This window comes from Tamandua tetradactyla, chromosome 1 (assembly GCF_023851605.1).
Source record: "Tamandua tetradactyla isolate mTamTet1 chromosome 1, mTamTet1.pri, whole genome shotgun sequence".
NCBI classification, from domain to species: domain Eukaryota; kingdom Metazoa; phylum Chordata; class Mammalia; order Pilosa; family Myrmecophagidae; genus Tamandua; species Tamandua tetradactyla.
Window position 1 is genome coordinate 93,154,232 of NC_135327.1, and position 26,457 is coordinate 93,180,688.

A 26,457-nucleotide genomic window follows, 5' to 3' on the forward strand; every position below is an offset into this window, starting at 1 on the left:
CCCTTTGAATATCACAGTTGTGCTCTGATGTCCACAGGAGATAGTGCAGGGGAAAACATGCCGGTAAAGGGTAAGTACAAAGTATGTGTCATCTCAGAAGATTTGTCCCTCCCCTCCTGTATTATCCCCCTACTGGGTGTTATGGAACCCACTTATCTCTTGCCAGGCCAGCTTCCCCGCCTGTAAACAGGGTAGTACTCCTTCTCAATGTCCTATCCATTCCCCACAACCATGTGATCATGCAAGAGCCTGAGTACTTCACTGCTCTTGCCTGTCTCACCAAAAGAACCACAGGGAAGAGAATTCACTAAAAAAGGTCTAGGATTCACAAACTCTACATTTCAATAGCTTTGACAAAGGGGCTTAAACTCCCTCCAAGTTTTCAGTCTAATTCTAAGTTGTTTGAAACACTGGCTATAAATTATAATGCTTGATAGAGAATATGCTCATTTCCAGCTTGAGTTTGGGGGGCCCACTGCAGTAAGAAACAGAAACAAAATAAAACAATACTAACAAATTCATTTGTCAAATCTGTTCTTATAACTTGCTGCTCAGGCTGCAATAGCAGAACAGAGCTTAGCTATATGATTTGGTTTCCAGTAGGCCCTTTGAACTGAAATATATAGCACCTTGATTTTTAAACACACAAAACACATATGCATTTTTAAAAATTATACACAAAAGCACTGGTTTTTGACTCTTTCTCTCCATCCCCCTAAGTAGGGTGTTGAAGAGGATTGAAGCTGTTGCTGGAAATTAAGTAGGGCAACAAAACACTTTAGCAAACTTTATTCCCTGAAGTTAGGAGGAGGCGCTGCCCTGCAGATGTCATACAACCTCATCAGACTCCAGTCCGTGGACCTCGTATAAAGTGTCCAGTATTGCCAACTGCTTTTCCATGGCAGGGAGGTAAAGGCTGAGGTCCCTCTGCATCCCAATACTGAAAGCTTCTTTCTGGTGGTCACCTTCTTTTATGGTTAATGCGGCCACAAAATCTTCATAGGATGGAGCTGCCCTCAGAGCTAACTGCAAAAAAACTGCCTGTGAGAATATGCGCAACTTTTACCTCTCTTACACACTCTTCTGTGTGCATATGTGCACACACATACACACACACACAGAACTAAGGTGAGAAGGAGTAAAGATATTTAATTTGTAGACTCTCTAAAATTCTTTTTCTAGCACCAACTCAAATAAATACCTTTGAGGCTGGAAGAGGTTAAATATGTATTTGAGTCATCTTAAAGATATATCATATCGATGCCAGGAAATGCTCAGAGAGTCTAAGAAAAGTTCCTTTCTGGATTCACAACATGATACAGATTATTGCCCTTAAATCATCAGAAGTACCTGTAGGCATGTTGCCCTCATGTTCTTGTTCCCATGTGGCTAGCCTTCCAGGGTACCTTGCTCTCTTATTTGTGTCTCATGCCCATGGTTTTTCTATATATCTTCCTTATTCCCCCATGTGGGTATTTCCTTTGCACCCTTGAATATTTTCTAAAGGGTAAGGGAGCTAACGTTGTTTGCTTGTGAACTTATGCTTCAACGTATTTCATCCCAGTTAATCTTTAAAAGAACCCTGTACAGCTGGTGACTCTATATGCCATTCTACAAGTGAAGGTCACAAGCTAATGAGTGCCAGGGCCAGGATCTGGAATTAGATCACTTCTGTGCTTTTTCAACCACACTATGCTAACGAAAGATTCCCCAAATTTTTTAAACCATACTCTCTTTGCAGGCCAATTCTTCCCTGAGTTTGCTAAAATATACTTTCTGACACCCACTAGATTGGCTCTGCTGTGATCTGTGGATACTTTTAGGAGAATCTTAATTACTTTTCTAAGGTTGCTTTCCTGTGTTTCCTTATACTTTTGAGGTCTGTGAAAATCAACTCTCTCCTGGCTTCAATGAGAGGACTGGCATTATCGTGCAGTGTTTAAAGTAGAGGCTTGAGCCAAGCAGATCTGGATTAGAATCTGGAATCTCTCACATATTAATTGGAGGAATTTGAGCAAGGTGCTTAAGCTTTTAGAATCTCAGCTTCCTCATTTTCCTGATTTTAAAGATTATTAGGATATGTATAAGAATTTAACACATTGCCTAGCACACAATATTCAAATAAAGACTGATGTTCAGGGAGGAAGAGAATAGAAAATGCACGTAAAGCAACTATCTAAAACCATAATATAAGAAAATCTCCCAGAACGGAAGGACATAAGTCTCCAGATTTAAAGAACGCTCTACATAATGAATGATAAAGATCAAAAGGGTGCATCATAAAATTTATAATGTGAAGATAAATGAAAGACCCTAAAAGCATCTAGAAGTAGGGGTAAGGAACAGTTTATGTACAATGGAACAGGAATTGGAATGACACTGGAGTTTACAATAGTTACACTAGAAGCTTGAAGGCAATGGAGTAATGCCTTCAAAATTCTGAGAGAAGATTATTACTAGAAAGTTTAGAGGATGAGTCAAATCACCACTCTAGAAAAAAAGAGCAGAATAAAGACATTTTCAAGCATGCAGGAACTCAAAATTTTAGTCCCTCTGTATCCTTTCTTAAGAAGCTAGTGGAGGATGGCAACCACTAAAATGAGAGGTTAATTTAAGAAACAGAAAGTTGTAGGACCTGGGAAATGATATTAGGGTAGGATAGGGGATCCAATATAGGAAAAGCTGTGAATGAACAAGTTGTGTAGGAAAGTCCTAGGGCAACAGCAGTACTTCAGGTCTGAAGAACAATGAATTCAGACTGGAATAAGAGTTTTGAAGGTTCTAGGGGGAAAAAGAACAATCTGAAACATTTGCAAGTTCATAATGATGGTCATTTAAGAGATTTGATGGTGCAGGGAAAAACAGAAAATGTTTATAGGAATGAAGAAAAAAAAACCCCATGGACTTTTGGTTCATCATAATAATGTTAACACTGATAAGTGAATGAACCCAGACTTGTGATACAACTATTCTGAGATGGTGAGGGCAGGAGTGGTAGAGTAGGGGTAGGAAGGGCTAACAGAGTTAAATTCTAATCTTTTATAAAAAGTCAGTATTAATGATTGAAATTGACAAAGCCACAAGAACAGTAAACAGCTTTAGAAATATGGGGAGTAAATCTGGGAAGGAGGGAGCAGTGGACAGGGGACTGCTGATTATTGTTATAAACCTTTCTAGGATTTTTTTATTTAAAAAAAACACAAAAAAACCTTACGTACATGTGTCTAAGTTAAATAAGTTTTATAAAAATTCCTCCAGAGTGGGGCCCAGAACTATGTATTTCTCAAAGGCTCCCAGAGGACTGTGTGATACAGCCAAGCCTGGGAACCAGCGATAGAGCTAAACTTTGTAGTATGACTGAAGACAAAACTGAAGGCCAAAAAAGTCAAATGACACTGGCTATGACCAGGCTGGAGGCAGAACTTGGCTGGGCATCAGATGAGTAGATGACAACTGTTTCAAAACAAAAATTCACTATTTGGCTGGCAAATGAGTCAAATTCCTTGGATGTTAAATAGGTTTCCCTGCAACTTAGATCAGTTGAAGTGAATTTGGTTTTGCTAATTGGCACGTTAGGAAACTCAAAAACCTCCCTAAAGTAGGGATGATTTGGAGAATAATAGCAGGGAGGCTGAAAGGGCCAATCTAGCTACAGACTATTTATAAGAATATTGATAAGGCAGTTGCCAAATGCTAGACACGAACCATCTTTTTAATAACAGCAATAATATCAAAGTCTTCACAAATGTACTTAGTCTACAACCTTGTGTACATTACCTCGCCTCTGTGTCTCAGATTTCTTTGTTGACGACAGGAAAAATAAGAGAACCTATCTCAGAACTCTGGGATTAATAATTTTATACACATAAAGAGATTAAAATAATGGCTAGCGCATGGTAAGTGTTCAAAAATGTAGGTTGTTATAGTTGTAGTTATTGGTATAAGATAGCAATTCTACTTCTAGATCTACTTTGAGAAGAGAAGAGGTTTCGTCCAAGATGTATAGAAATAGATGCTTTTTTATCTCTAATAACTAACTCAGAAGAAGCTTAACTTTACAGCAAAAGGGATTAGGTAAATAAATTATGATGCCTCCATACTAGGAAAATATGCAATAATATGAAATAAATACGAAAAAATATGAAAATAATGATTTTCAGAGACTCTTGTAGCATTTGAAAATGGTTATGTTAGAATATATTAAGTAGGGGAATAAATGGAAATGTTGAAAAAAATTTATGTATATATGTAGACTAAGTATACAAAATAAAGGTAATTATATACATACCATATACATGTATAGATACATAAAAGCATATGTAGATATATAAAATTAAATAGATCAATATTTTTAAAACTATGCAAATATAAATATACAGAAATAAAAGCTAAGAAGGTAAAACAGAAAAACATTGCAAATGATTATTACTGGGTGGCTAAGAATATGGAATAGTTTTAATTTTCCCTTTTCTATTCTTCCATGATTTCTAAAAAATGTTTTCAATAGGTCTAAATGCTATAATTGAAAAAGTGCTTATAATGGCTAAGGTTTATGATAACTTCTCTACTATATTTGTATTTTTGTTGGTAATAACTCTTAGATCATCAATATCAAACTTTGTCTTCTATACTAAAAAAACACATTTATGATTCTTGTCAGTATTTGTGCTTGATTATCTCATGGAAGGAACCCAGGCATGAAATATGTGCAAGCACTCACACTATTTACTCAGGGAGATCAATGAATGTAGTGAGCATCCATCGCCTAAGAACTCATTATTGGCTTCTCATTTATTCTCTCTTCACTGTAGAGAACTGTGATGTGGGGGGAGTGAGCTCTAGCCTTGGATAGAATAACTGAGTTTGGACCCAGGGCTCAACCACAGGCTCACTTTGTGTCTGGGACTTGGTACTCGGGAAAGTGAATTAGCTGTTCTGAACCCTAAAATGGTAGAGGTTAATCCTGAAGATGAACAAAGATAAGGAATAGGAAAGCATGTACAATAGCTTTCCAGTAGCTAATGGATTCTTATATTATTATAATTTACTATATAAATTATATTTATTTACAACAAGTTTATTTAATCCATTATTATATAATGGATTATTATAATCATTATTATATTTACGATTATTAAATATGCACTGAAGCTGAATGTGAACTTTCAACCCTAATTAGGTTGGCTCTCATTTCAGAACACAGTGGGATATGGAGCTTGTCATCTCCATATGTTCAAGTGATATTTAATTTTCACTAATATTTGACTTCCTGTACTAAAAATTTTTCCCATTTTCTTTATTTACTTTGTAATAAATCATAACCTAAACAGCTCTTATTTAGGCAAATGATGTTGCCTATCCTTTATATTAGTAAAAGGTATTATCTGTAAAGCTATTTTCATCTTCTAACCTTCAAAAGAAATGTACATTCTATGAAGTTTCCTAGTATACCACTACATGAGACTGCCTTTTAACAGCTGCAATTGATAAGACTGACCTTTTCTTCTGATGGGAAGAATCACAGAGTATTAGTGCTGACATAAAAGGGCCATCTACTCCTTTACAAACAGGCTAAGTGATGTGTCTAGGAGCCTATGATTCCAGGCCTGTGTTCATCTAGCTCAGCATGTGGCTGAGCTGGGGAGGATAGGGTTGTGGGTAACAGGAATCAACACACAGGAAAACAAACACTGTCACAATGAAAATAATTGGGTAAGAAGAAATTTTCAGCCCTAGCTGCTGACATACCCAATTCAGTAAATATTCAAAGATAAAGTACAACTAAAATCTGAGAATTAACAGGACTGAATAAAATGGGCAGCAGAGGGAGCTATTAGCTTGAATGTATCATTGTTTTCCCCTCAATGGTTAAGTATTCAGGTTTTCTGCTTCTTGCCTACCTTCAAGCCTTATACTACTTTAAAGAAAGACAGCCACTTCTGAGGCAAATCTCAAAAGGTCATTGCAATGTGTAAAGGTAAAGCACTTTTTTCTAGTATAGCTGCTTTTTGTTGCTGACACCACAAACCAAAGACCTAGTACTTAACTTTCTCAAAAATAAAACAAAATAAACAAACCACATATGTACAAAACAAAACATAAAACAAAACAAATAAAAAACATCTTGCTTCTGAATTTCAAAACACGAGAAGGCATACAGATTACTTACCGCGAAAACCCCTCGAACTACCCAGCCGTGGTGTTGCCGTAATGTTTTACCATATGCATTATCTAAAAAAGAAGAAAAACCCCATGAAGAACAATTTTATCAGAATCTGAAGCACTACCTGTACAATTTTACAAGTGGTCTTATTGGTATTAGGAACTTATAAACAGTCTAGTTACACGATTGTGGACCCCAAAAGTCTTAAGTAGAGAAAAAGTTCACACAGAATTTTTTTTTAAAGAAAAATGGAAACTCTGGCCTTTTACCCTGTGAATCTGAACTTCATAGTGGGAAAAGTTCAATATATATAAAGAAATAAAGAGGGGGGAAAGGATATAAGAAAACTGAAACAAAATACAATTATAAATATACTACAAAATTTAAAAATGCAGTTCTTTGAAATTTGTGACCCTGAGCCAGTCCTTTAGCTATTTCTCCCTCTGTAAAATGATCTCTAAGATTCTTTCCAATTCTGACATCCTATTCTGAGATATCAAATGTTTTTCCTAAATGTCTCCATGACCCTAGATATACAGTATTAAAGTTTGAAACCTTAGAAAAAAATTGTGGAAAGAATGGCTTGAGGTTAAGCTGGTTATAAAATAATAAATTATTAATAAAAAGTCAATCAGATTCTATTCATTAACGATCACAAGTAGTGTTATTTTGGCCCCAAAGTGTTTAAAAATGAGATTTAAAAACTGCTATATAATAATTTTATTAAAAAAAAAAACCCAGAGCAAAATGGCTTCATTTTATTGAAAGGATGTGTTCCTGTAGACTTTGAATAATTAAATTAATGCAAAACTCAAAAATTTTTTTTCCCTTAGGAATAAATATATTCTTAGGAGGCATGGATCTATATCACCATAGTTCTTTTTTTTTTTTAAACTGCAAATTCTATTAAGATTTAGTAACACAACAGACAATCCATCCAAAGTACGCAATCAATGTCTCACAGTATCATCACCTAGTAGTCCTAATCACTGCAATCAATTTTAGAACATTTTCATTACTCCAAAAAGAAAAATCACAAAAAGACATACAAAAGAAAACCCAGAACATCCCATACCCCTTACCTCCCTATTATTGACACTAGTATTGATGTGGTACATTTGTTACTGATGAAATAATATTAAGATGTTACTGTTAACTATAGTCCATAGTTTATAACAGGTTCACTATTGTACATTTTTATTTCAATGTTCCATTTTATTTTCTAAGCATCATACATAGTAGTTTACAGAGATCTCATTCCTAAACTGATAGCACAGCAGATCATGGGGTTTTTTGGTCTTTTTCATCATGTTCTATCACATTTAAATTTTGTTCCAAATGCATTTATTTTCATGTGCGAATTTCAACACTACCACAAGAGCCAACACCATTTAATGAATGTATGAATGACATTATAATAGAACACAGAAAACATTTTAAATTATAACAAAAGCAGGTGTAAAACAACAGAAAAACACACCCTCAAACCACAAGCACAACTTACTCTGCAATGAAAAGCAATGTATTGCACAAAATACTTCCAAAGTAGGTCAGGTATTCAAAGTGTAGTGGCCAAAATGGCACTGTCATGCGACCACAGCTTAAATACAGTCTTCATTTTACAAAAGACCTCCAGCTGTGAAATTAGGTAATTCTTATCAGTTTTCATTTTAGAATTTTGGGTGGGACTTTATTAAGACTTTTAGTACATCCTACTTTCAATTTTATATAATTCTAATTTGGATAGAACACAACTACCCAAGATTAAATTTAATTTTTTCACAGGGGGCAATTTGAGAAGACTCAAATTGAGGATATGGTCAAAGACACAAATATCCAATGGAAGCTACACCTACAATCTAGCTGATTTTCTGTAAGAGAACATACGGTAACAGGGACATTTTAGATGACATAGACGGTTGTGAATATATCTTGAGAAATACGAATAAAACTGTTCCTGGTCCAAAAAGTGTATATTATAGACAGGGAGAGAATACTAGGCACAGCCTGTGAGAAATACAAGAAAGACAACCAAACTTGAACAATCTAGAGCCAGCAGCGCAGGAATTCCAGGAAGATGGCAGAACAGGATAGGTCCAGTTCAGCCCTGCTCTAAGGAACAGCTAGAGAACGGATGGTAAGGTGACAGAGACGGTGATTTCAGGGTGTAAGTGACTCCTGTAGAGGGTCTTCTATACCACACAGGGAAGCCCTGATTGCAAAAGCTGAAGAATTGAGATACAGAACCAGAGAACATCTAACTAGTGCAAACAACCTAACACACCCCTTTCCAAACGGAAGCCCGGAGCCCTCAGGAATGCACAGACAGGGAGACCGGATAAGGAAGTAAGTCAAGCAGTGTTCCTTCAACATGCTACCCTCATGCTTTCAGTCCCTGCCTACTGACTCCACTCATACCTCACTCACTTGAATTGCCTCACTGGCTCCCTGCCCACGATCCAAGCACCCTGCCCCACACTCCAGCCCCAAGCATGTACACGCCAGCCCCAGCCTGACCTACCTTTCCTATGCACACAGTCTCAACCCACCTCTCCTGAGACCCACACACCAGTGCCTAGCCCCTTGCCCCTACTTCCCTCTCCCTATCCCCTGCAGGGGGATGCCTGTGTATCTGGGCTATACCAGCCAATATAGTCACACATCCCCACCCTACCCCCCCACCCAGCTCTGCGCATGTATACATCAGCATCTGGCCCTCCCAGATCCAGCCTGTGGCCCCTGAGCTCTGCGCACATGCACACCAGGGTCCTATCCCCCAGAACCAAGCATGTGTACAACCACATACTTCCCCCCACTGGGCACTCACACATTTGTGCAATCTCTTGACCCCTGTCCCCCAACTGCCCACCATGCACATGTGCTCACTTTTGCCCCTCACCCTCACCCCCAGTACAAGCACCTTGCTCCCACACCGGCCAGGGGCTCACATGTGCATCTGCACTACACATAACCCACCCCTGACCCACATCCTGCAACCCCTGCGACCTGTGCTCAGCTCCTACACACTCGCATATCTGCATCCCAGGCCCCCTGGACCCCAACCCGTGGGCAAGGAAACACCTGCACCCTGCTGTCCCTGTGCCCCAATCTCTGTGCCACCTTCCCCACACCCTGATACCCACAACCCCCATACTCCACATGCGCACCCTCATCCTGCCTGCGCACCAGTCCCTGTGCATCTGCACATTCCTCCATCCACCTCTTGCCTCGCCCTACACCTGTATCCCCCATGCCGCACCCTGCTCCAGCACTCCAAGGCCTGCCTGAGCTGCACCCCACCCCCACTGCCCCTGCACGGCACCTCCATGACCCTGTGCCCCGCACCCCATACTCACAGGCACTAGCATAGTGTCCCCGAACCATGCCTATACCTGTGCTGCAACCCATCATCACATTGTTGTGCCCTACCCCACGCCCCACATCCTGCTCCACATCTATCCGGTAAATACAAAGCTTTAGACTAAACTGAATGAAATCAACTTCCAAAGTAACCTTATCAAGATATTTATACACCTTGAAGGCAACAGAAGATCAGAAACGATAAAGATGCAGACAGATATAGCCCTGCCTAATGGCCAAGTTAAAATGCCAGAGGACACAGACTTTGGGACAATTAATCAAAGATGTTCATATAACTATACTAAATAAAATCAATGGGATGGCTAATGATAGAAAGGAGATCAATGACTTCACAGGGGAATTCTATCAAACATTTTAAAAAGAACTAACACCAATCCTGCTCAAACTTTTCTAAGAAACTGAGGAAAAAGGAACACTACCTAATGCATTTTATGAAGCTGACATCACTTCAATACCAAAACCAGGTAAAGATGCTATAGGATAGGAAAACTACAGGCTAATCTCCCTAATTAACATAGATGCAAAAATTCTCAACAAAATGCTAGCAAATCAAATCCAACAACACATTAAAAGAATTATACACCACAACCAAGTGGGGTTTATATCAGGAATGCAAGGATGGTTCAACACAAGAATGTCAATTAATGTAATATAGCACATTAACAAACTGAAAGGGAAAAATCACATGATCATCTCGATTGAAGGTGAAAAAATATTCTACAAAATTCAACATCCTTTTTCTGATAAAACCACTGAAAAAGGTAGGAATCAAAGGTAACTTCTTCAATATGACAAAGGGCATATAAGACAAACCTATAGTCAGTATTGTACTCAATGGAGAAAGACAGAAAATTTTTCCCTAAGATTGGGAATGAGACAAGGATGCCCTCTGTTAACACTATTATTCAATATTGTACTAGAATTTCTAGCTAGAGTAATCAGGCAGAAAAAAGGTATCCAAATTGGAAAGGAAGAAGTAAAATTTTTTGTTATTTGCAGATGACACAATGCTCTACTTGGAAAATCCTGAGAATTCTACAACAAAGTTACTTGAGCTAATATGTAAATTCAGCAAGGTGGTAGGATACAAATTATTGTGTAAAAACCACTAATGTTTCTATACGCAAGCAATGACCTAACTGAGGGATCAATTAAGGAAAAAATTCCATTCAAAATAGCAACTGGTTCATTTCCTGGTGCTTGCCCAAGCAAAAAAAGAAAAGAAAAGAAAAGAAAACAGAACCATTTAAAATAGCAAAAAGAATCAAGTACCTAGGAATGAACTTAACTAGGGACATAAAGGATTGTACACAGAAAACTACGTAAGATTGCTAAAAGAAATCAAAGATCTAAATAGGTGGAAAGACATTCCCTGCTCATGGATAGGAAGGTTAAATATAATCCATGATAGGAAGATAGTTAAGATGTCAATTCTACCCAAATTGATCTACAGATTCAACATAGTACCAATCAAAATTCCAACAATCTACTTTGAAGACATGGAAAAGCTAGTTCCCAAATTCATCTGAATAGCTAAAAGCACCCTAAAAAAAGAAGAATGAAGTGGGAAGATTAATATTTCCTGACTTTAAAACTTATTATAAAGCCAGAGTGGTCAAAACAGGATGGTACTAGCACAAAGCTAAAAGTATTGACCAATGCAATTGAATCAAGAGTGCAGAAATAGATCACCAAATCTATGGTCAACTCATCTTCGACAAGGCCCCTAAATCCACTGAACTGGGACAAAATAGTTTTTTCAATAAATGGGCATGGGAGAACTGGATCTCAATAGCCAAAAGGATGAAAGAGGATCCTTACCTTACACCCTATATAAAAATTAACTCAAAGTGGATCAAACACTTAAATATAAGAGCCAGTACCATTAAGCTCCTAGAAGAAAATGTAAGGAAATATCTTCAAGACTTAGTAATAGGGGGTAGCTTCCTAAATTTTACACCCAAAATACAAGCAACAAAAGAAAAAGTAGATAAATGGGAACTGCTCAAAATCAAATGCTTTTGTGCCTCAAAAGACTTTGTCAAAAAGGTGAAAAGGCAGCCCACTCAATGAGAGAAAATATTTGGAAATCACACATCAGATAAAGGTTTGATATCCTGTATACATAAAGAAATCAAACAGCTCAACAACAAAAGAACAAACAACTCAAGTATAAAATTGGCTAAAGACATGAATAGGCATTTTTCTGAAGAGCAAATATGGATGGCTAAAAAGCACATGAAGCAATGCTCATTTTCATTAGCTGCAAGGGAAATGCAGATTCAGACTACAATGAGATACCACCTCACACCTATAAGAACGGCTGCTATAAAACAAACAGAAAACTATAAATGTTGGAGAGGATGTGAGAAATTGGGACACTTATGCACTGTTGGTAGGAATGTTTAATTGTATAGCTGCTATTGAAAACAGTTTGGCGGTTTCTTCGGAAACTAAATACCGAGTTGCCCTATGGCCCTGCAATTTGGTATATACCCAGAAGAACTGAAAGCATGTGTGCTGGTTTGAAAGGATGTATGTCCCCTAGAAAAGCCATGTTTCAATCTAAATCCCATTTCATAAAGGCAGAATAATCCCTATTCAATACTGCATGTTTGAAACTGTAATCAGATCATCTCCCTGGAGATGTGATTAAATCAAGAGCAGTTGTTAAACTGGATTAGGTGACGATATGTCTCCACCCATTTGGGTGGGTCTTGATAAGAGTCTGGCGTTCTATAAAAGAGGAAACATTTTGGAGAATGGAGATTCAGAGAGAGCAGAACAGAATGACATAGCCACAAGAAGCAGAGTCCACCAGCCAGCAACCTTTGGAGATGAAGAAGGAAAATGCCTCCTGGAGATCTTCATGAAACAGGAAGCCAGGAGAAGACGCTAGCAGATGACTCTGTGTTCGCCATGTGCCCTTCCAGATGAGAGAGGAACCCTGACCGTGTTCATCATAAGCCTTTTCAGATGAGAGAGAAACTTTGACTGTGTTCACCACGTGCCCTTTCAGTTGAGAGAGCAACCCTGAACTTCACTGGCCTTCTTGAACCAAGGTATCTTTCCCTGGTTGCCTTCGATTGGACATTTCAAAGGACTTGTTTCAACTGGAACATTTTCCCGGCCTTACAACTGTAAACTAGCAACTTATTAAATTCCCCTTTTTAAAAGCCATTCTGTTTCTGGTATATTGCATTCCGGCAGCTAGCAAACTAGAACACAGTAACACAAACAGACATCTGCACACCGATGTTCATAGTAGCATTATTCACAATCGCCAAAAGATGGAAACAGTCCAAGTGCTCATGAATAGACGAGCAGATTAACAAATTGTGGTATATACATACAGTGGAATATTATGCAGCAGTAAGACAAAATGATGTCCTGAAGCACATGACAAGATGGATAAGCCTTGAGCACATAATGCTGAGTGAAATAAGCCAGACACGAAAGGATAGATGCTATATGAATCCACTTTCATTACCATGGTAAAGGTGAAATCAGAGGCTTATGATACAGAATATAGGGGACCTAGAAATACATGGAAGCTAGAGATGAGTGAATGGTTAGTAAATGAAGTTGAACTTCAGTGTAAGAGAACAGATAGAAACGAAGGTGGTTCACTAGTGGGTCTATAAATAATATTACCATATTTAAGGTGAACATGATTGAAAGGGGTTGTAAGACCCATGTACACAGATTAACATTACAAATAAAAGTTCATGCATGAACTACTTCAAAGGTATGAATCTTGTACAAAGAGTGTTTAAGTTCAGGATATGGGGAAAAACTGCTATTGCAAGGTCTGGGATATGTTAAATAGGAAAATAACAGTACCACAGCAACACCAGGGGTAAATAATGGTGAGAGGGACAAGAGTTAAGGGGAGGTTTAGATCTTCTATTTGGTGAAGGTGTTTTTGGTTATCTTTTTCCTGGGAACAATGAAATTATCTAAAATTGAGAGTGCTGATGGCCTGTTGACTTTGGACATTATATATAATGCTTAATGAATGGAGGTAGCTGAAGGATGCACTGACTGAGAAGTAGATTGGTGAATACATATGACTGAATATTGTGCTTCTACAGAAAAGGAATGACGTTGTGAGGCATGCAACACTGTGAATGAACCTATGAGACATATGATGAGGTAAAATAAGCCAGGAACAAAAGAGTAATTATTGTATGGTCTCATTTAGAAAATGCTTATAAGAAAACAGGGGCCTAGATTGTAAGCTCTTGTAGCAGCCACATTTTGTCTAGAGTGGTAATTATTATTTTCGGATTTTTAGAGGCTGTTTTATATACATATAACATAACATTTAAGATAAGAATGAAGCTGATTAGGTCAATTAAGGCAATTCAGAACACAGGGGTAAGGAAGACATTGTCTATATTTTAGAACTTCACCTACTCTTGGAGAACAAAGGGAGAAAAGTTTATTTTGTCCAGAACCTAAATTTTCTATAGTACATAATCTAACTCAACCTGTCTGGATAGCTCATTTAAACACAGGGAGCCCAGAATTAAAATGAGGGTCTTTATCGCTTCTCGGCCTTTTGGCTGAGATCAAGTGTAGTATCTGTTCTTATCAGTTTAATATCTGATACGTCCTCTATCCGAGGACAATATATTGGGTGGATTTTTGGAGTTGGGAGGTGGAATGGGAGCTTGCTCCGTCCACTCCACGCATCGACCTGGTATTGCAGTATTTCCAGGAACGGTGCACCAAAAAAAAAAAAAAAAAAAAAAAAAAAGAGGGTCTTTAATCCTGCATAGCTTAATGCAATGCCTGGATATATCCCAGAGTATATTAAGCAGATATTCAAAAAATATCAGCAAAGTTCCTTGAATTTGGGAGAAAAAAATATGGAACTACTAAACTCTACCAAAAACCTGATACTGTGTCAAATATTAGGGGCACCCAAATCAATAGGCCAAGACCTTGATCTTGAGGTTTACTCTTGTGAAGCTTATGCAGGTAGCTGAGAAGCTTAGATACCTATAGGCATGCCTAAGAGCTCAGAGGTGGTCTCTCTTTAAGCCCAACTCTGGAAATGAGATCATTGCCCTCCCCTCTACGTGGGACATGACATCCACGGTTGAAAGTCTCCCTAGTGGACTGGGAGATGACTCCCAGGGATGAGTCTGGCCCTGGCACTGTGGCATCAACAATTCCATCCTGACCAAAAGGAGGGAAAAAAGTGTAACTAATAAAGTATCAGTGGCAGAGAGAGTTTAAATAGAGTCGTGAGGCTACTCTGGAGGTCACTCTTATGCAAGTTTCAGTTAGACTTTGCTACCTATCATAACCTGCCAAACTCCAACCAAAACCATTCCAGCCAATCCCAAAGAACACTTAGGGTAATATATAAGATTCTACAAAGGTTCCATGTACTAGGGTAACTTGCCAGAAACCTACAACCTTCAGATGGATCCCTGGACCAGATAAGTCCTGAAACCTAGAGGACCCAACTTCTCCAGAACATCAGCTAGTTCTATCTCCCTACCCCATATTATTTACAGCCCCTTCCAACATGAAAAATTTAGAATGGCCATGGCGCAAATACCCCTAAAGAGTGGGAGAGAAAGATCAAAGGTGATGGTAGAGTTATACAGAGAAGGTAAGGTTTTTTTTTTAAATTATTTTTTATTTTTTATTTTTTTACATGGGCAGGCACCAGGAATCGAACCCGGGTCCTCTGGCATGGCAGGCGAGTATTCTTGCCTGCTGAGCCACCGTGGCCTGCCCCAGAGAAGGTAAGGTTTAACAAGCAAATATGATTGGTGAATCACTAAATTGATATTTCTTATGTCTCTAGTATCTTAGAGCAGCTAGAAGTAAAAGACTAAAAATTGTGGAATTGTAACTCATACCAAACTCTGAGATCTGTTCAACAACTAATTGTTGTGCTGTGCTTTGAAATTTATTGCTTTTTTGTATATATGCAATTTTTCTGAAAAGGAAAAAAAAGCCGATGGTGATGATAAAAAAATATTTATTCTGTCTAGCCTCCTATATTCTGGAGCAGTTAGAAGGAAAAATCTGAGATGATGATATGGTAGCCCATGACAAATTCTGGGATCTGTAACTACTTGTTGAAGAGTGCTTTGAAAACTATTGCTTTTTTTTTGTTGTTGTTTTGCACATGTTATATCATACAATAAAAAAACTTGGAAAAAAAAAGCCAGAAACAAAAGAGTAATTACTGTATGGTCTCATTTAGAAAATATTTATAAAAAAACAGGGGCCTAGATTGTAAGCTCTTATAGCAGTCACATTTAGTTTGGAGCAGTAATTGCTATTTCTGGATTTTGAGAGGCTGTTTTATATACTTATAACCTGGTATTTAAGGTAAGAATGAAGCCAATCGGGTCAGGATTAAGGTAATTCAGAATAAAGGAGTAAAGAAGACACTGTCTATATTTTAGACCTCATCAACTCTTTGACACCAAAAGAAGAAAGGTTTATTTTGCCCAGAAACTAAATTTTCTGTAGCATACTATCTAACTCAACCTGTCTGGATAAATCATTAAAAAAAACAAACATAGGGAGTCCAGAATAAGAAGAAGGGCATTTAATTCTGTATAGCTTAATGTAATGCCTGGATATATCCCAGAGTATATTAAGCAGATAATCAAAAAGTATTGGAAAAGTCCTTTGAGGGATGGGAGAAAAAATATGGAACTACTAAACTTTACCACCGGGGAAATCCCTGATACTATTTCAAGCATTAAGGACACCAAAATCAATAGGCCAAGCCCTTAATCTTGAGGCTTGCTCTTGTGAAGCTTATTTATGGAGCAGAGAAGCTCAGCCTACCCATAGGAAGGCCTAAGAGTTACTTCCAGAGGAGTTCTTTTGTTGCTCAGATGCAGCCTTTCTCTCTCTCTCTCTCTCTACGTCCACTTTTCAAGTGAAATCAATGTCCCGCTATGTGGGACATGACATCCAGGGGTGAAAGTCTCCCTGACAGTGGGGGAGACGACTCCTAGGGATGAATCTGGTCCTGACACTGAAAGGGGAAAAAGAAGTATAGTAAATAAAAGCTATCAGTAGCTGAGAAAGTTCAAATAGAGTCAAGAGGCAACTCTGAAGGTCACTATTATACAAGCTACAGTTAGATATTGCTACCTATCATAACTTGCCAAACTTCAACCAACCATTCCTGCCAGTTCCAAAAAACACCTAGGGCAAATATAAGATTCTACAAAGGTTCCATGCACTAGGGTAACATCCCAGAAACCTACAACCTTCAGATGAGTCCCTGGACCAGATAAGTCCTGAAATGCAGAGAGGCCAGCCTCTCTAGAACATCTTAGTTTCATCCCTCTATTCTATAGTATCAACAGCCCCTTCTTACAGGAAAAAGTTTAGAATGGGCATAGCCCAAATACCCCTAAAGAGTAGGAGAAAGATCAAAGGTGACAGTGATGTTATACAGAGAAGATAAGGTTTAACAATGAGTATGACTGTTGAATCATTGTACTGATATTTCTTTTAGTCTCCAGTATCTTAGAGAAGCTGGAAGTAAACTCTTAAAATGGTAGACTTGTAACCCATACCAAACTCTAAAATCTGTTCTATAACTACTTGTTCAAGTGTTCTTTGAAAATTGTTGCTATTCTTTCTTTTCTTTGTATATATGTTATATTTAACAATAAAAAAAGTAAAAAAAAAAAAAAAAAGCCAACAGTGCTGGTAAGATACTATATAGGACCACAGGAAACATCCTGAGGAGAGTTACTGAAATAAGATAGCAGGAGTGTTTTCTTTCTTATGAACCTAATCCAGGCAGAACAGGTATGCAATGCCTTTAAAATATTCTCCACATGATCAAAATTTAGTGAGAGCAGGTGCATGGGTGGTTCACTGGTAGAATCCTTGCCTTTCTTATGGGAGACCAGGGTTCGATTCTAGGACCATGTACCACCCCCCCCAAATAAAAAAAAAATTTAGTGAGAGCCTACCATAGTGTATGAAGCAGCAGTAGAGGTCTTGGGGTGCTTTAACCTCAGTCCCCTGCCCTCAAGATGTCTATGTTTTGGTAAAGAAGTCAGTCATTTAACAAGTCATTATTATGCTTATCCCTAACTGCTACAGCAGAGATTTGAATACAATGCTTCAGGAGCAGAAAGATGACAGAGACTAATCCAGTGTGGAGGAATATGAGCAGAAACAACTCTCAGAAGGAGTCTTGCAGGATAGAAAGAAGGATAGTGGGTGTTAATTCCAGAAAGGTGAAGCACCTTGGAGTTGTGAAAGATCATAACATGTTTGGTAATGGTGAGCAGTTCACTGGGGCTGAAGAACATTGAAGCTGATTGTAAAGACCTTTATATGCCATGTTAAGAATTCTAAATTTCTACTTGAGGTACAGTGGAAGGTTTTCACACTGATTATTGTGTTTTGTTTTTTTTCCGATTTCACAAGTAATGCATCTTCATTACCAAAAATATGGAAAATACAAAAACCGAGGGAAGTAAAGAAAGTCATAATCAAGCCTCCCAGAGATAATCGTAAGTGGTGCTCTGGGGATATATTCTCTTAGTCTTATTCTATGCAGAGAATAATATTCTCTTCTGATAACAAAGTTGTGATCATTCTGATGTGGAATTGTGGTAGGGAAGCAACAAGGTGAGATTCACATTTTTTTACAGTACGCAGCAGTCCTGCGTACTGGCCTCTGAGTCTTCAGTTCAGAAGCCTATACTTGGCTGGACAAACTGCCTGTTCAAAAGGGCTCCGAATCTAATACAAAGCTGACCTCAGAGACCTCATCAGAGATTTTTTCATACTGTGCCATTCAGGTCAACATTCAAAACAGTCTTCAAACTCTTCTCTATGCCCTACTTCTACAGGAGAGCAAGAACACATGTGTACCTTGAGATCAAATGAAGTGGGCTGCCTGGCAAGGAAGGAGTATTTGTACATCAGTATGATTCTGTGCCCTACTAGAGGCAGCTATTCCTGGTTGTGGGCATTTTGTGGGCTACATGGTCTAAGGAAAGAAGAGGGATTCACAGAATGTGGGCTGGAACTTGATTTAGCCCCGGGAAGACCACTGCTGCAACTCAAAGGTACATGAATAAAGGCCATTAAAAAAACAAAAAACAAAAAACCTGGGACTTCCGGGAAGATGGCCAAACAGAGTAGCTTGAGATGTAGCCCTGCTCCATGGAAAAGTTAGACAAGTGACAGGAGGGAGACTGAGGTGGCGATTCGGGAGTGTGACTGACCTGGGAGAGCCTTCTGCACCTCATAGGGCACCCTGGTTGCAGAGGCCAAGGAACTGAAAGGCAGAAAGCTGGAGCCTGGAGAGAAGGCATGGAGTCTGTGGAAGTGCACAGATGGGAGCCAGGGACTAGGAAGTAAGCCAGGCCGCATTCCTTGGGTGCACTACCCTCACCAGCACAGCCCCATGATAGCAATTCACCCCACACCCCACGCACCCAAACCCTGCCACCCACTACCATTCCCCGTGCTCCAGGTGCCCCCATCCCACCAGCCCCCGGTGCACATATCTGCCCCACCCCCCCACCCCAAGTGCAGCCCAACAAACCTCTCCTGCACCCCTGCTGAGTACTACCTCCCCGTCCCTGATCCCTGAAGTCTGTTGCAAGGGCATAAAGGCTGCAAGCACTAACCTCCATACCCAGGCTACCCCAGCCCCCCTGCCCATAGTGTCACACAGCCTCACTCTGCCTTCCCTGAGCTCTGAGTACAACCTTATGGCACTCCGAGGCCCACAGATGTGCACGGGCCCCGAATCACATCATGCAGTTCCGGGAATCGCACTTTACAGCAGTCCTAGAACTGCACATGCGCATGGCCCTCAGCCACACTTTTCAGCTCTGAGAAAGTGCTGATCTGCATAGTCGGGTGACATCTGTCCTCATCCACAAAGGCATTATGCCAACCTGCTGCCATAGCTATACACATGTGCACGAAGAACCCCGTGCCTCAAGAGCACACCAGGGTTATGCCCACCAGACTGGTGTATCCACACAGCTACATCCTCCCTGGCAGCTGGGTGCCCACGTTTACAAACATCAGCATAACATTCCCAACCTGTGCCTCTACCTACCCTAAAACAAATCACCACACTGAGTGCCCCACCTGGTACCCTGCTCCCTGCTGTACAACCATCCCGCAAACACAAGGACTTAGACTCCTGAAAGAAATCAACTACCAAAGTCAATCAATCAAGATATTTAGATGCCATGAAGACAGAAGATCACTAAATATATCAGAATGCAAACAGATATAGCCCTGCCTAATGACCAAATTAAAACACCAGAGGAGACATAGACATTGGAAAAACTAATCAAAGATGTTCATACAACTCTACTTAATAAAATAAGTGGGGTAGCAAATGACATAAGGACATCAAGAAGACAGTAAAAGAGCATAAAGAGGAATTTGAAAGAATAAATAGAAAAATAGCTGATATCACAGAGATTAAGGACTCTGTTGACCAAATAAAGAACATACTACTGGCACACAACACCAGATTTGAAGATACAGAAGAATAAATGATATAGAGAACAGAATAACTGACTTTGAAGACTCTAAACAGCAAATGGCAAAAAAGATGTAAAAAATTGAATTAGATCTCAGGGAAATGACAGAAAAAACAAAGCGCACAAATATAAGAATCATTGGTGTCCCAGAAGGAGAAGAGAGGAATAAAGGGTTATAGGAAAAGTAGGTGAGGATATAATGGAGAAAACTTCCCAACCCTCATAAAGACCATAAATATACCAGTCAAGGAAGCCCAATGAACTCCGAACAGAATAAATCCAAATAGGCCTTCCCCAAGGTACATATTAATCAGTTTGTCAGATGTTGAAGAGAAGCAGAAAATCCTGAAAGCAGCAAAAGAAAAACATTCTACTACATAAAAGGAAACCAAATAAGACAGAGTTCAGATTACTCAACTAGCACCCTGGAGGAGAGAAGACAGTGGTACGATATATTCAAGATCCTGAAAGAGAAAGACTTCTAGCCAAGAATTCTGCACCCAGTCTTTCAAATACGAGGGAGAGATTAAAGTTTTCAAAGACAAAGAAGTACTAAAAGAATTTGTCAACAAAAGACCAGCCCTACAAGAAATACTAAAAGGAGTTCTGTCAGCCGGGGAAAAAAAAGACAGGAGAGGGAAGTCTGGAGGAGGGCACAGAATTGAAAAGTACCACTAAGGGCAATTTAAATAATACAAAGAGAAAGAGGAAAAGAATATATAGATCTGACAAATAAAATAAAAAAGATAAGATGGTGGATTAAAGAAGTGCCTTTTCAGTAATAACTTTGAAGGTTAATAGACTAAACGTATCAATTAAAAGATATACATTGGCAGAATTGATTAAGCAACATAATCCAGCTATATGCTCTTTACAAGAGACTCATCTTAGACATAAGGATACAAATAGACTGAAAGTGAAAGGATGGAAAAAGATTTTCCATGCGAGTTGTAACCAAAAAAAGCAAGAATAGCTATACTAATATCGGACAAGATAGACTTTAAATGTAAAGAAATCAGAAGAGACAAAGAAGGACACTATACACTAATTAAAGGGTCAATTCACCAAGAAGATATAACAATCATAAATGTCTATGTTCCTAATCAAGGAGCTCCAAAGTACATGGGACAGACACTGGCAAAACTGAAGGGAGCGATAGATGTTTCAATAATAATAGTAGGAGACTTCAATACATCACTCTCCTCTATAGACAAAACACACAGACAGAAGACCAACAAGGAAACAGAGAAGTTAAATAACTTGATAAATGAGTTAGACCTAACATACATATATAGATCATTGCAATCCAAAGTACAAGGATACACATTCTTCTCTAGTGCTCATGGAAAATTCTTCAGTATAGGTCAATAAGCTGGGGCACAAAACAAGTCTTCATAAATTTAAAAACACTAAAATTATTCAAAGTACTTTCTCTGATCACAATGGGATGAAGGTGGATCTCAATAACCACCAAAGAATGAGAAAATTCACAAATATGTGGAGATTAAATAACACACTCAAACAACCAATGGGTCAAAGAAGAAATCAATAGAGAAATCAGTAGCTATCTAGAGATGAATGAATTGAGAATGCAACTTATCAGAATTTACGGGATGTGGCAACGGCCGTGCTGAGAAGGAAATTTATTGCCCTAAATGCCTATATTGAAAAACAAGAAAGAGCAAAAATTGAGGACTTAACAGCACACCTGGAGGAACTTGAGAAAGAACAGCAAGAGAACCCCAAAGCGATCAGAAGAAGAGAAATAACAAAGATTAAAGCAGAGACAAACAAATGGGAGAACAAAAGAACATTAGAAAGAATCAATAAAACCAAAAGTTGGTTATTTGGGAAAATCAATAAAACTGATAGGCTACGAGCAAGACTGACAACTAAAAAAAGGGTCAGGGTACAAATAAACAAAATCAGAAATGAGATGGGGTGCATTACCACAGACCCTAAAGAAATAAAAGAAATCATAAGAGGATACTATGAGCAACTGTACGCCAACAAACTAGACAACTTAGATGAAATGGACAAATACCTGGAAACATATGAACATCTTCTACACTGACTCAGCAAGAAACAGAAGATCTCAACAAACCAATCACAAGTAAAGAGATTCAATGAGTCATCAAAAATTTTCCTACAAAGAAAAGCCCAGGGCCAGATACCTTCACAGGGAAATTTTATCAAACATTCCAAAAAGAACTAACATCAATCCTGTTCAAACTTTTCAAAATAATTGAGGAAAAGTGAACTCTACCTAACTTATTTTATGAAGCTAATATCATTTTAATACCAAACCAGGTAAAGATGTTTTAAGAAAGGAAAACTACAGGTCAATCTCCCTAATGAACATAGATGCAAAAATTCTCAATAAAATATTAGCAAATCGAATCCAACAACACATTAAAAGAATTATACACCATGACCAAGTGGGATTTATACCAGGAATACAAGGCTGGTTCAACACAAGAAAATCAATTAATGCAATACAGCACATCAACAAATTGAAAGGGAAAAATTCCATGATCATCTCGATTGATGCCGAAAAAGCATCCAACAAAATTCAGCATCCTTTTCTAATGAAAACACTCCAAAAGATAGGAATCAAAGGTAGCTACCTCCATATGATAAAGGAAATATATGAAAAACCGATAGTCAGCATCATGTTCAATGGAGAGAGACGGAAAGCTATCTCCCAAAGATCAGAAACAAGACAAGGATACCCACTGTCACCACTATTATTCAACATTGTGCTAGAAGTTCTACCTAGAGCAATCAGGCAGGACAAAGAAATAAAAGGCATCCAAATTAGAAAGGAAGAAGTAAAACTCTCATTATTTGCAGATGATATGTTAATATACTTGGAAGATCCTGAGAAATCTACAGCAAAGTTACCTTGAGCTAATAAACAAATTCAGCTAGGTGGCAGGATATAAAATTAATGTGCAAAAATCAGTAAAATTCTATACATAACCACTGACCTAGCTAAGGAGTCAGTTAAGGGAAAAATCCCATTCAAAATTACAACTAAAAGAATCAAGTACTTAGGAATGAACTTAACTAGGGACATAAAGGACTTGTACACAGAAAACTACAGAATGCTGCTAAAAGAAATTAAAGTAGCTCTAAGTAGGTGGAAAGATCATTCCCTGCTCATGGATAAGAAGACTAAATATAGTTAAGATGTAAATTCTCCCCAAATTGATCTACAGATTCAACACAGTATCAATCAAAATTCCAACAACCTACTTTGAAGATTTGGAAAAGCTAATTACCAAATTCATCTGGTAGGGAAAGAGACCCCGAATAGCTAAAAGCATCCTAAAAAAGAAGAACAAAGTGGGAGGATTAACACTAGAGATATGAATTAGTTCTCGCAAGTTATTACTTCAAAGATATGATTCTTGTACAAAGAGTGTTTAAGTCCAGGGTACAGGGGAAAATTGCTATTACATGCTACGAACTATGTTCAAAAGGAAACCATCAGCACATCACAGCAATAGCAGAGGTAAATAAGGGAGTAAGAGACAAGAGTTAAGAGGTCATTTAGATTTCCTATTTGGCGAGGGTGTGATTATTGGTTTTCTTCCTCTTGGGAACAATGAAATTATCTAAAATGGAGAATGTTGATGGGACTGTGGACTTCGGGCCCTCTACATGATGCCTGATAAATGCAGGTGGCTGAAGGATACACTGACAGAGAAGTAAATTGGTGAACGATGGGGTATACTTATGAACGAAGGTTGTGCTGCTACAAAAAGGAACAAAGTCATGAGGCATCCAATGATGTGAATGAACATGTGTGACATTTGGTGAGACAAAATAAACCAGAAATAAAAGAACAAGAATGGTACGGTCACCTTTAGAAAATGGTTTTAAGAAAACAGAGGCCTAGATTGTAAGCTTTTAGAATAGATACATAAAGTCCAGAGTGGTGATTATCGTTTTTGGATTTTGAGAGGTTGTTTTATATAATATACATAACGTGATATTTAGAGATAAGAACGAAGCTGAACAGGTTGGGGTTAAAGTAATTCAGAACATAGGGGTAAGGAAGACAGTGTCTATATTTTAGAACCACACATACTCTTTGAGACCACTGGAAGAAAGGTTTATTTGATCTGGAACTGAAATTTCTGTAGTGCATAATCTAATTCAACCTATCTGTATAGCTCATTTGAACAACTGAAACACAGGGAGCACAGAATAAGAAAGAGGTCCTTTAATGCTGTATACATTATTGTAATTTCTGGATACATCCTAAAGTATACTAAGCAGATAATCGAAAAGTACTGGCAAAGTCCCCTGAGGGATGGCAGAAAGAATATGGAAAGTATATGGAACTACTAAACCTTATATAGAATCCCCTGAAACTGTGCCTGATACTGTGTGGTACTTTAGGGACACCAAAATCAATAAGCCATGCCCTCGATCATGAGGTTTATTCTTGTGAAGCTTATGTAGGTAGCAAAGAAGCTTAGACTACATATAGGCATGCCTAAGAGTTACTTCTGGAGGACCTCTTTTGTTGCTCAGATTTCACTCTGCAAGTGAAATCACTGCCCTCCCCCTTACGTGGGACATGACATCCAGGGGTGAAAGTCTCCCTGGCAAAGTGGGAGATGACTCCCAGGGATGAATCCAGACCTGGTCCTGTGGGATCAGTAATTCCATCCTGACCAAAAGGAGGAAAATAAGTATAATTAATAAAATATCAGTGGCAGAGAGAGTCCAAATAGAGTCGAGAGGCTACTCTGGAGGTCGCTCTTATGCAAGCTTCGGTTTGACCTTGCTACCTATCATAACCTGCCAACCCCCAACCAGGACCATTCCAGCCAACACTAAAGAATACCTAGGGCAATATATAAGATTCCACAAGTGTTCCATGCACTAGAAAAACTTTCCAGAAACCTACAACCTCCAGAAGGGTCCCTGGTCCAGATAAGTCCTGAAACCTAGCCCAGCTCTTCAGAACATCAGACAGTTTCATCTCCCTACCCCATATTAGTGACAGACCCTTCCCATATGAAAAATTTAGAATTGCCATAGCCCAAACACCCCCAAAGAGAGGGAGAGAAAGATCAAAGGTAATGGTGGAGTTTTACAGAGAAGATAAGATTTAACAAATGAATATGAAGCCTGAATCATTAAATTGATATCTCTTTTAGTCGCCAGTATTTTAGAGCAGCTAGAAGTAAAAACGTGAAATTGTGAAATTGTAACCCATGTCAAATTCTGAAATATGTTCTACAACTAATAGTGGTGCTATGCTTAGAAATTTATAGCTTTTATGTATATATGTTATTTTTCACAAAAAAGAAGGAAATAAAGTCGATAGTGGTGATAAAAAATATTTACGCCCTCTAGCCTCCTATATTCTGGAGCAGCTAGAAGGAAAAATATGAGAGGACTGTATGGTAGCCCATGACAAACTCTGGGATCTGTCCTGTAACTACTTGATAAAGAGTGCTTTGACAGAGGCAGTTAGCCGCTGAGATTTCCCGGGGAGGGGGCAACGGAATGCAGATTGAAACTTTCAAAATCCACAAAAGGAGGGGAGGAGCCAGCAGAAGAGATTGTGTGCTGTTCCCCTTGGTAAAATACTAGTTCTTCCTTCCACTCTTTCACTCTTGGGTCCTCCATGCTGGAGTCACTTCTTCCTGAGGCACGAGACAGAGTTTTACAGGAGGTGAAGTCTGGTCATTCAGAGAGCTTGTTTCCTTGCAGAAGGGCCATAAATGGATGACATATTTTAAAACTTTATGAATGGCTGGATTCTAGTAGTACTACAAGAACAAAATTTCCTCTTCAGGACAATATAACAGAATCCAATCTTGACATGGCATCCACAGTGTCCAGTGTAAAATCAAAAATTGCAAGACTCAAAGAAACAGGAAAGTATTACCCATATTGAAAGATAGCAGTTAATAGAAACTGACCAAGAGATGGCCCAGATATTGGATTTAAAATACAAGTACATGTCAGCAGTTACTACAAAGAAGTTTAAGATCTTGATGGAAAATCTGGACTTAAGGGTTGAAGAAATAAGGGAGATTCTTAAAAATGACTTAAAGGAAAAGCTAGGAGTAAAAAGTATAATACCTGAAATGAAAATTTCAACAATTTCCAGTAATAATAAGAAAGAGTGGCTACAAATAAGAGATTTAGCCTTACAAATTGCAGCATTGGTAGAGAGAATAGAAGGACAAAATGTTAAGATAGTTGATGATATTGAAAATTTGACCTTTTTAACAGAAGGGAAATCAATAAGCTGAGTGAATTAGATAAATGTAAAGAGTATGTTAGTGATCAATTCCAGCATATATCACAAAATCACAGAGTCACAGAAGATGTAGAAGAAAACTTAGGCAATGC

General features: G+C 38.5%; 1 protein-coding gene and 1 non-coding gene across 4 annotated transcripts in view; one reads left to right on the plus strand and one right to left on the minus strand.

Moving 5' to 3' along the window:
• Positions 1 to 774: 774 nt before the first annotated feature.
• Positions 775 to 26,457, minus strand: part of PLEKHA8 (pleckstrin homology domain containing A8) — a 74,633-nt gene continuing 48,950 nt past the window's right edge. Inside the window, exons 13-14 of one of the 3 annotated variants that reach the window (XM_077120739.1) lie at positions 6,170 to 6,231; positions 775 to 1,026 (exon numbers count right to left, since the gene is read on the minus strand). In XM_077120739.1, the coding sequence (XP_076976854.1) occupies positions 829 to 1,026; positions 6,170 to 6,231 (260 nt within the window). In that variant the 3' untranslated portion in view covers positions 775 to 828. Of the gene's footprint in view, positions 1,027 to 6,169; positions 6,232 to 16,367; positions 16,566 to 26,457 lie in introns of those variants that run through there. The other 2 variants (XM_077120755.1, XM_077120747.1) reach the window with 2 other exon arrangements.
• On the plus strand, positions 14,093 to 14,283 carry LOC143653827 (U2 spliceosomal RNA). The gene has a single exon (XR_013161550.1). It is a non-coding gene; the product is annotated as a U2 spliceosomal RNA (small nuclear RNA).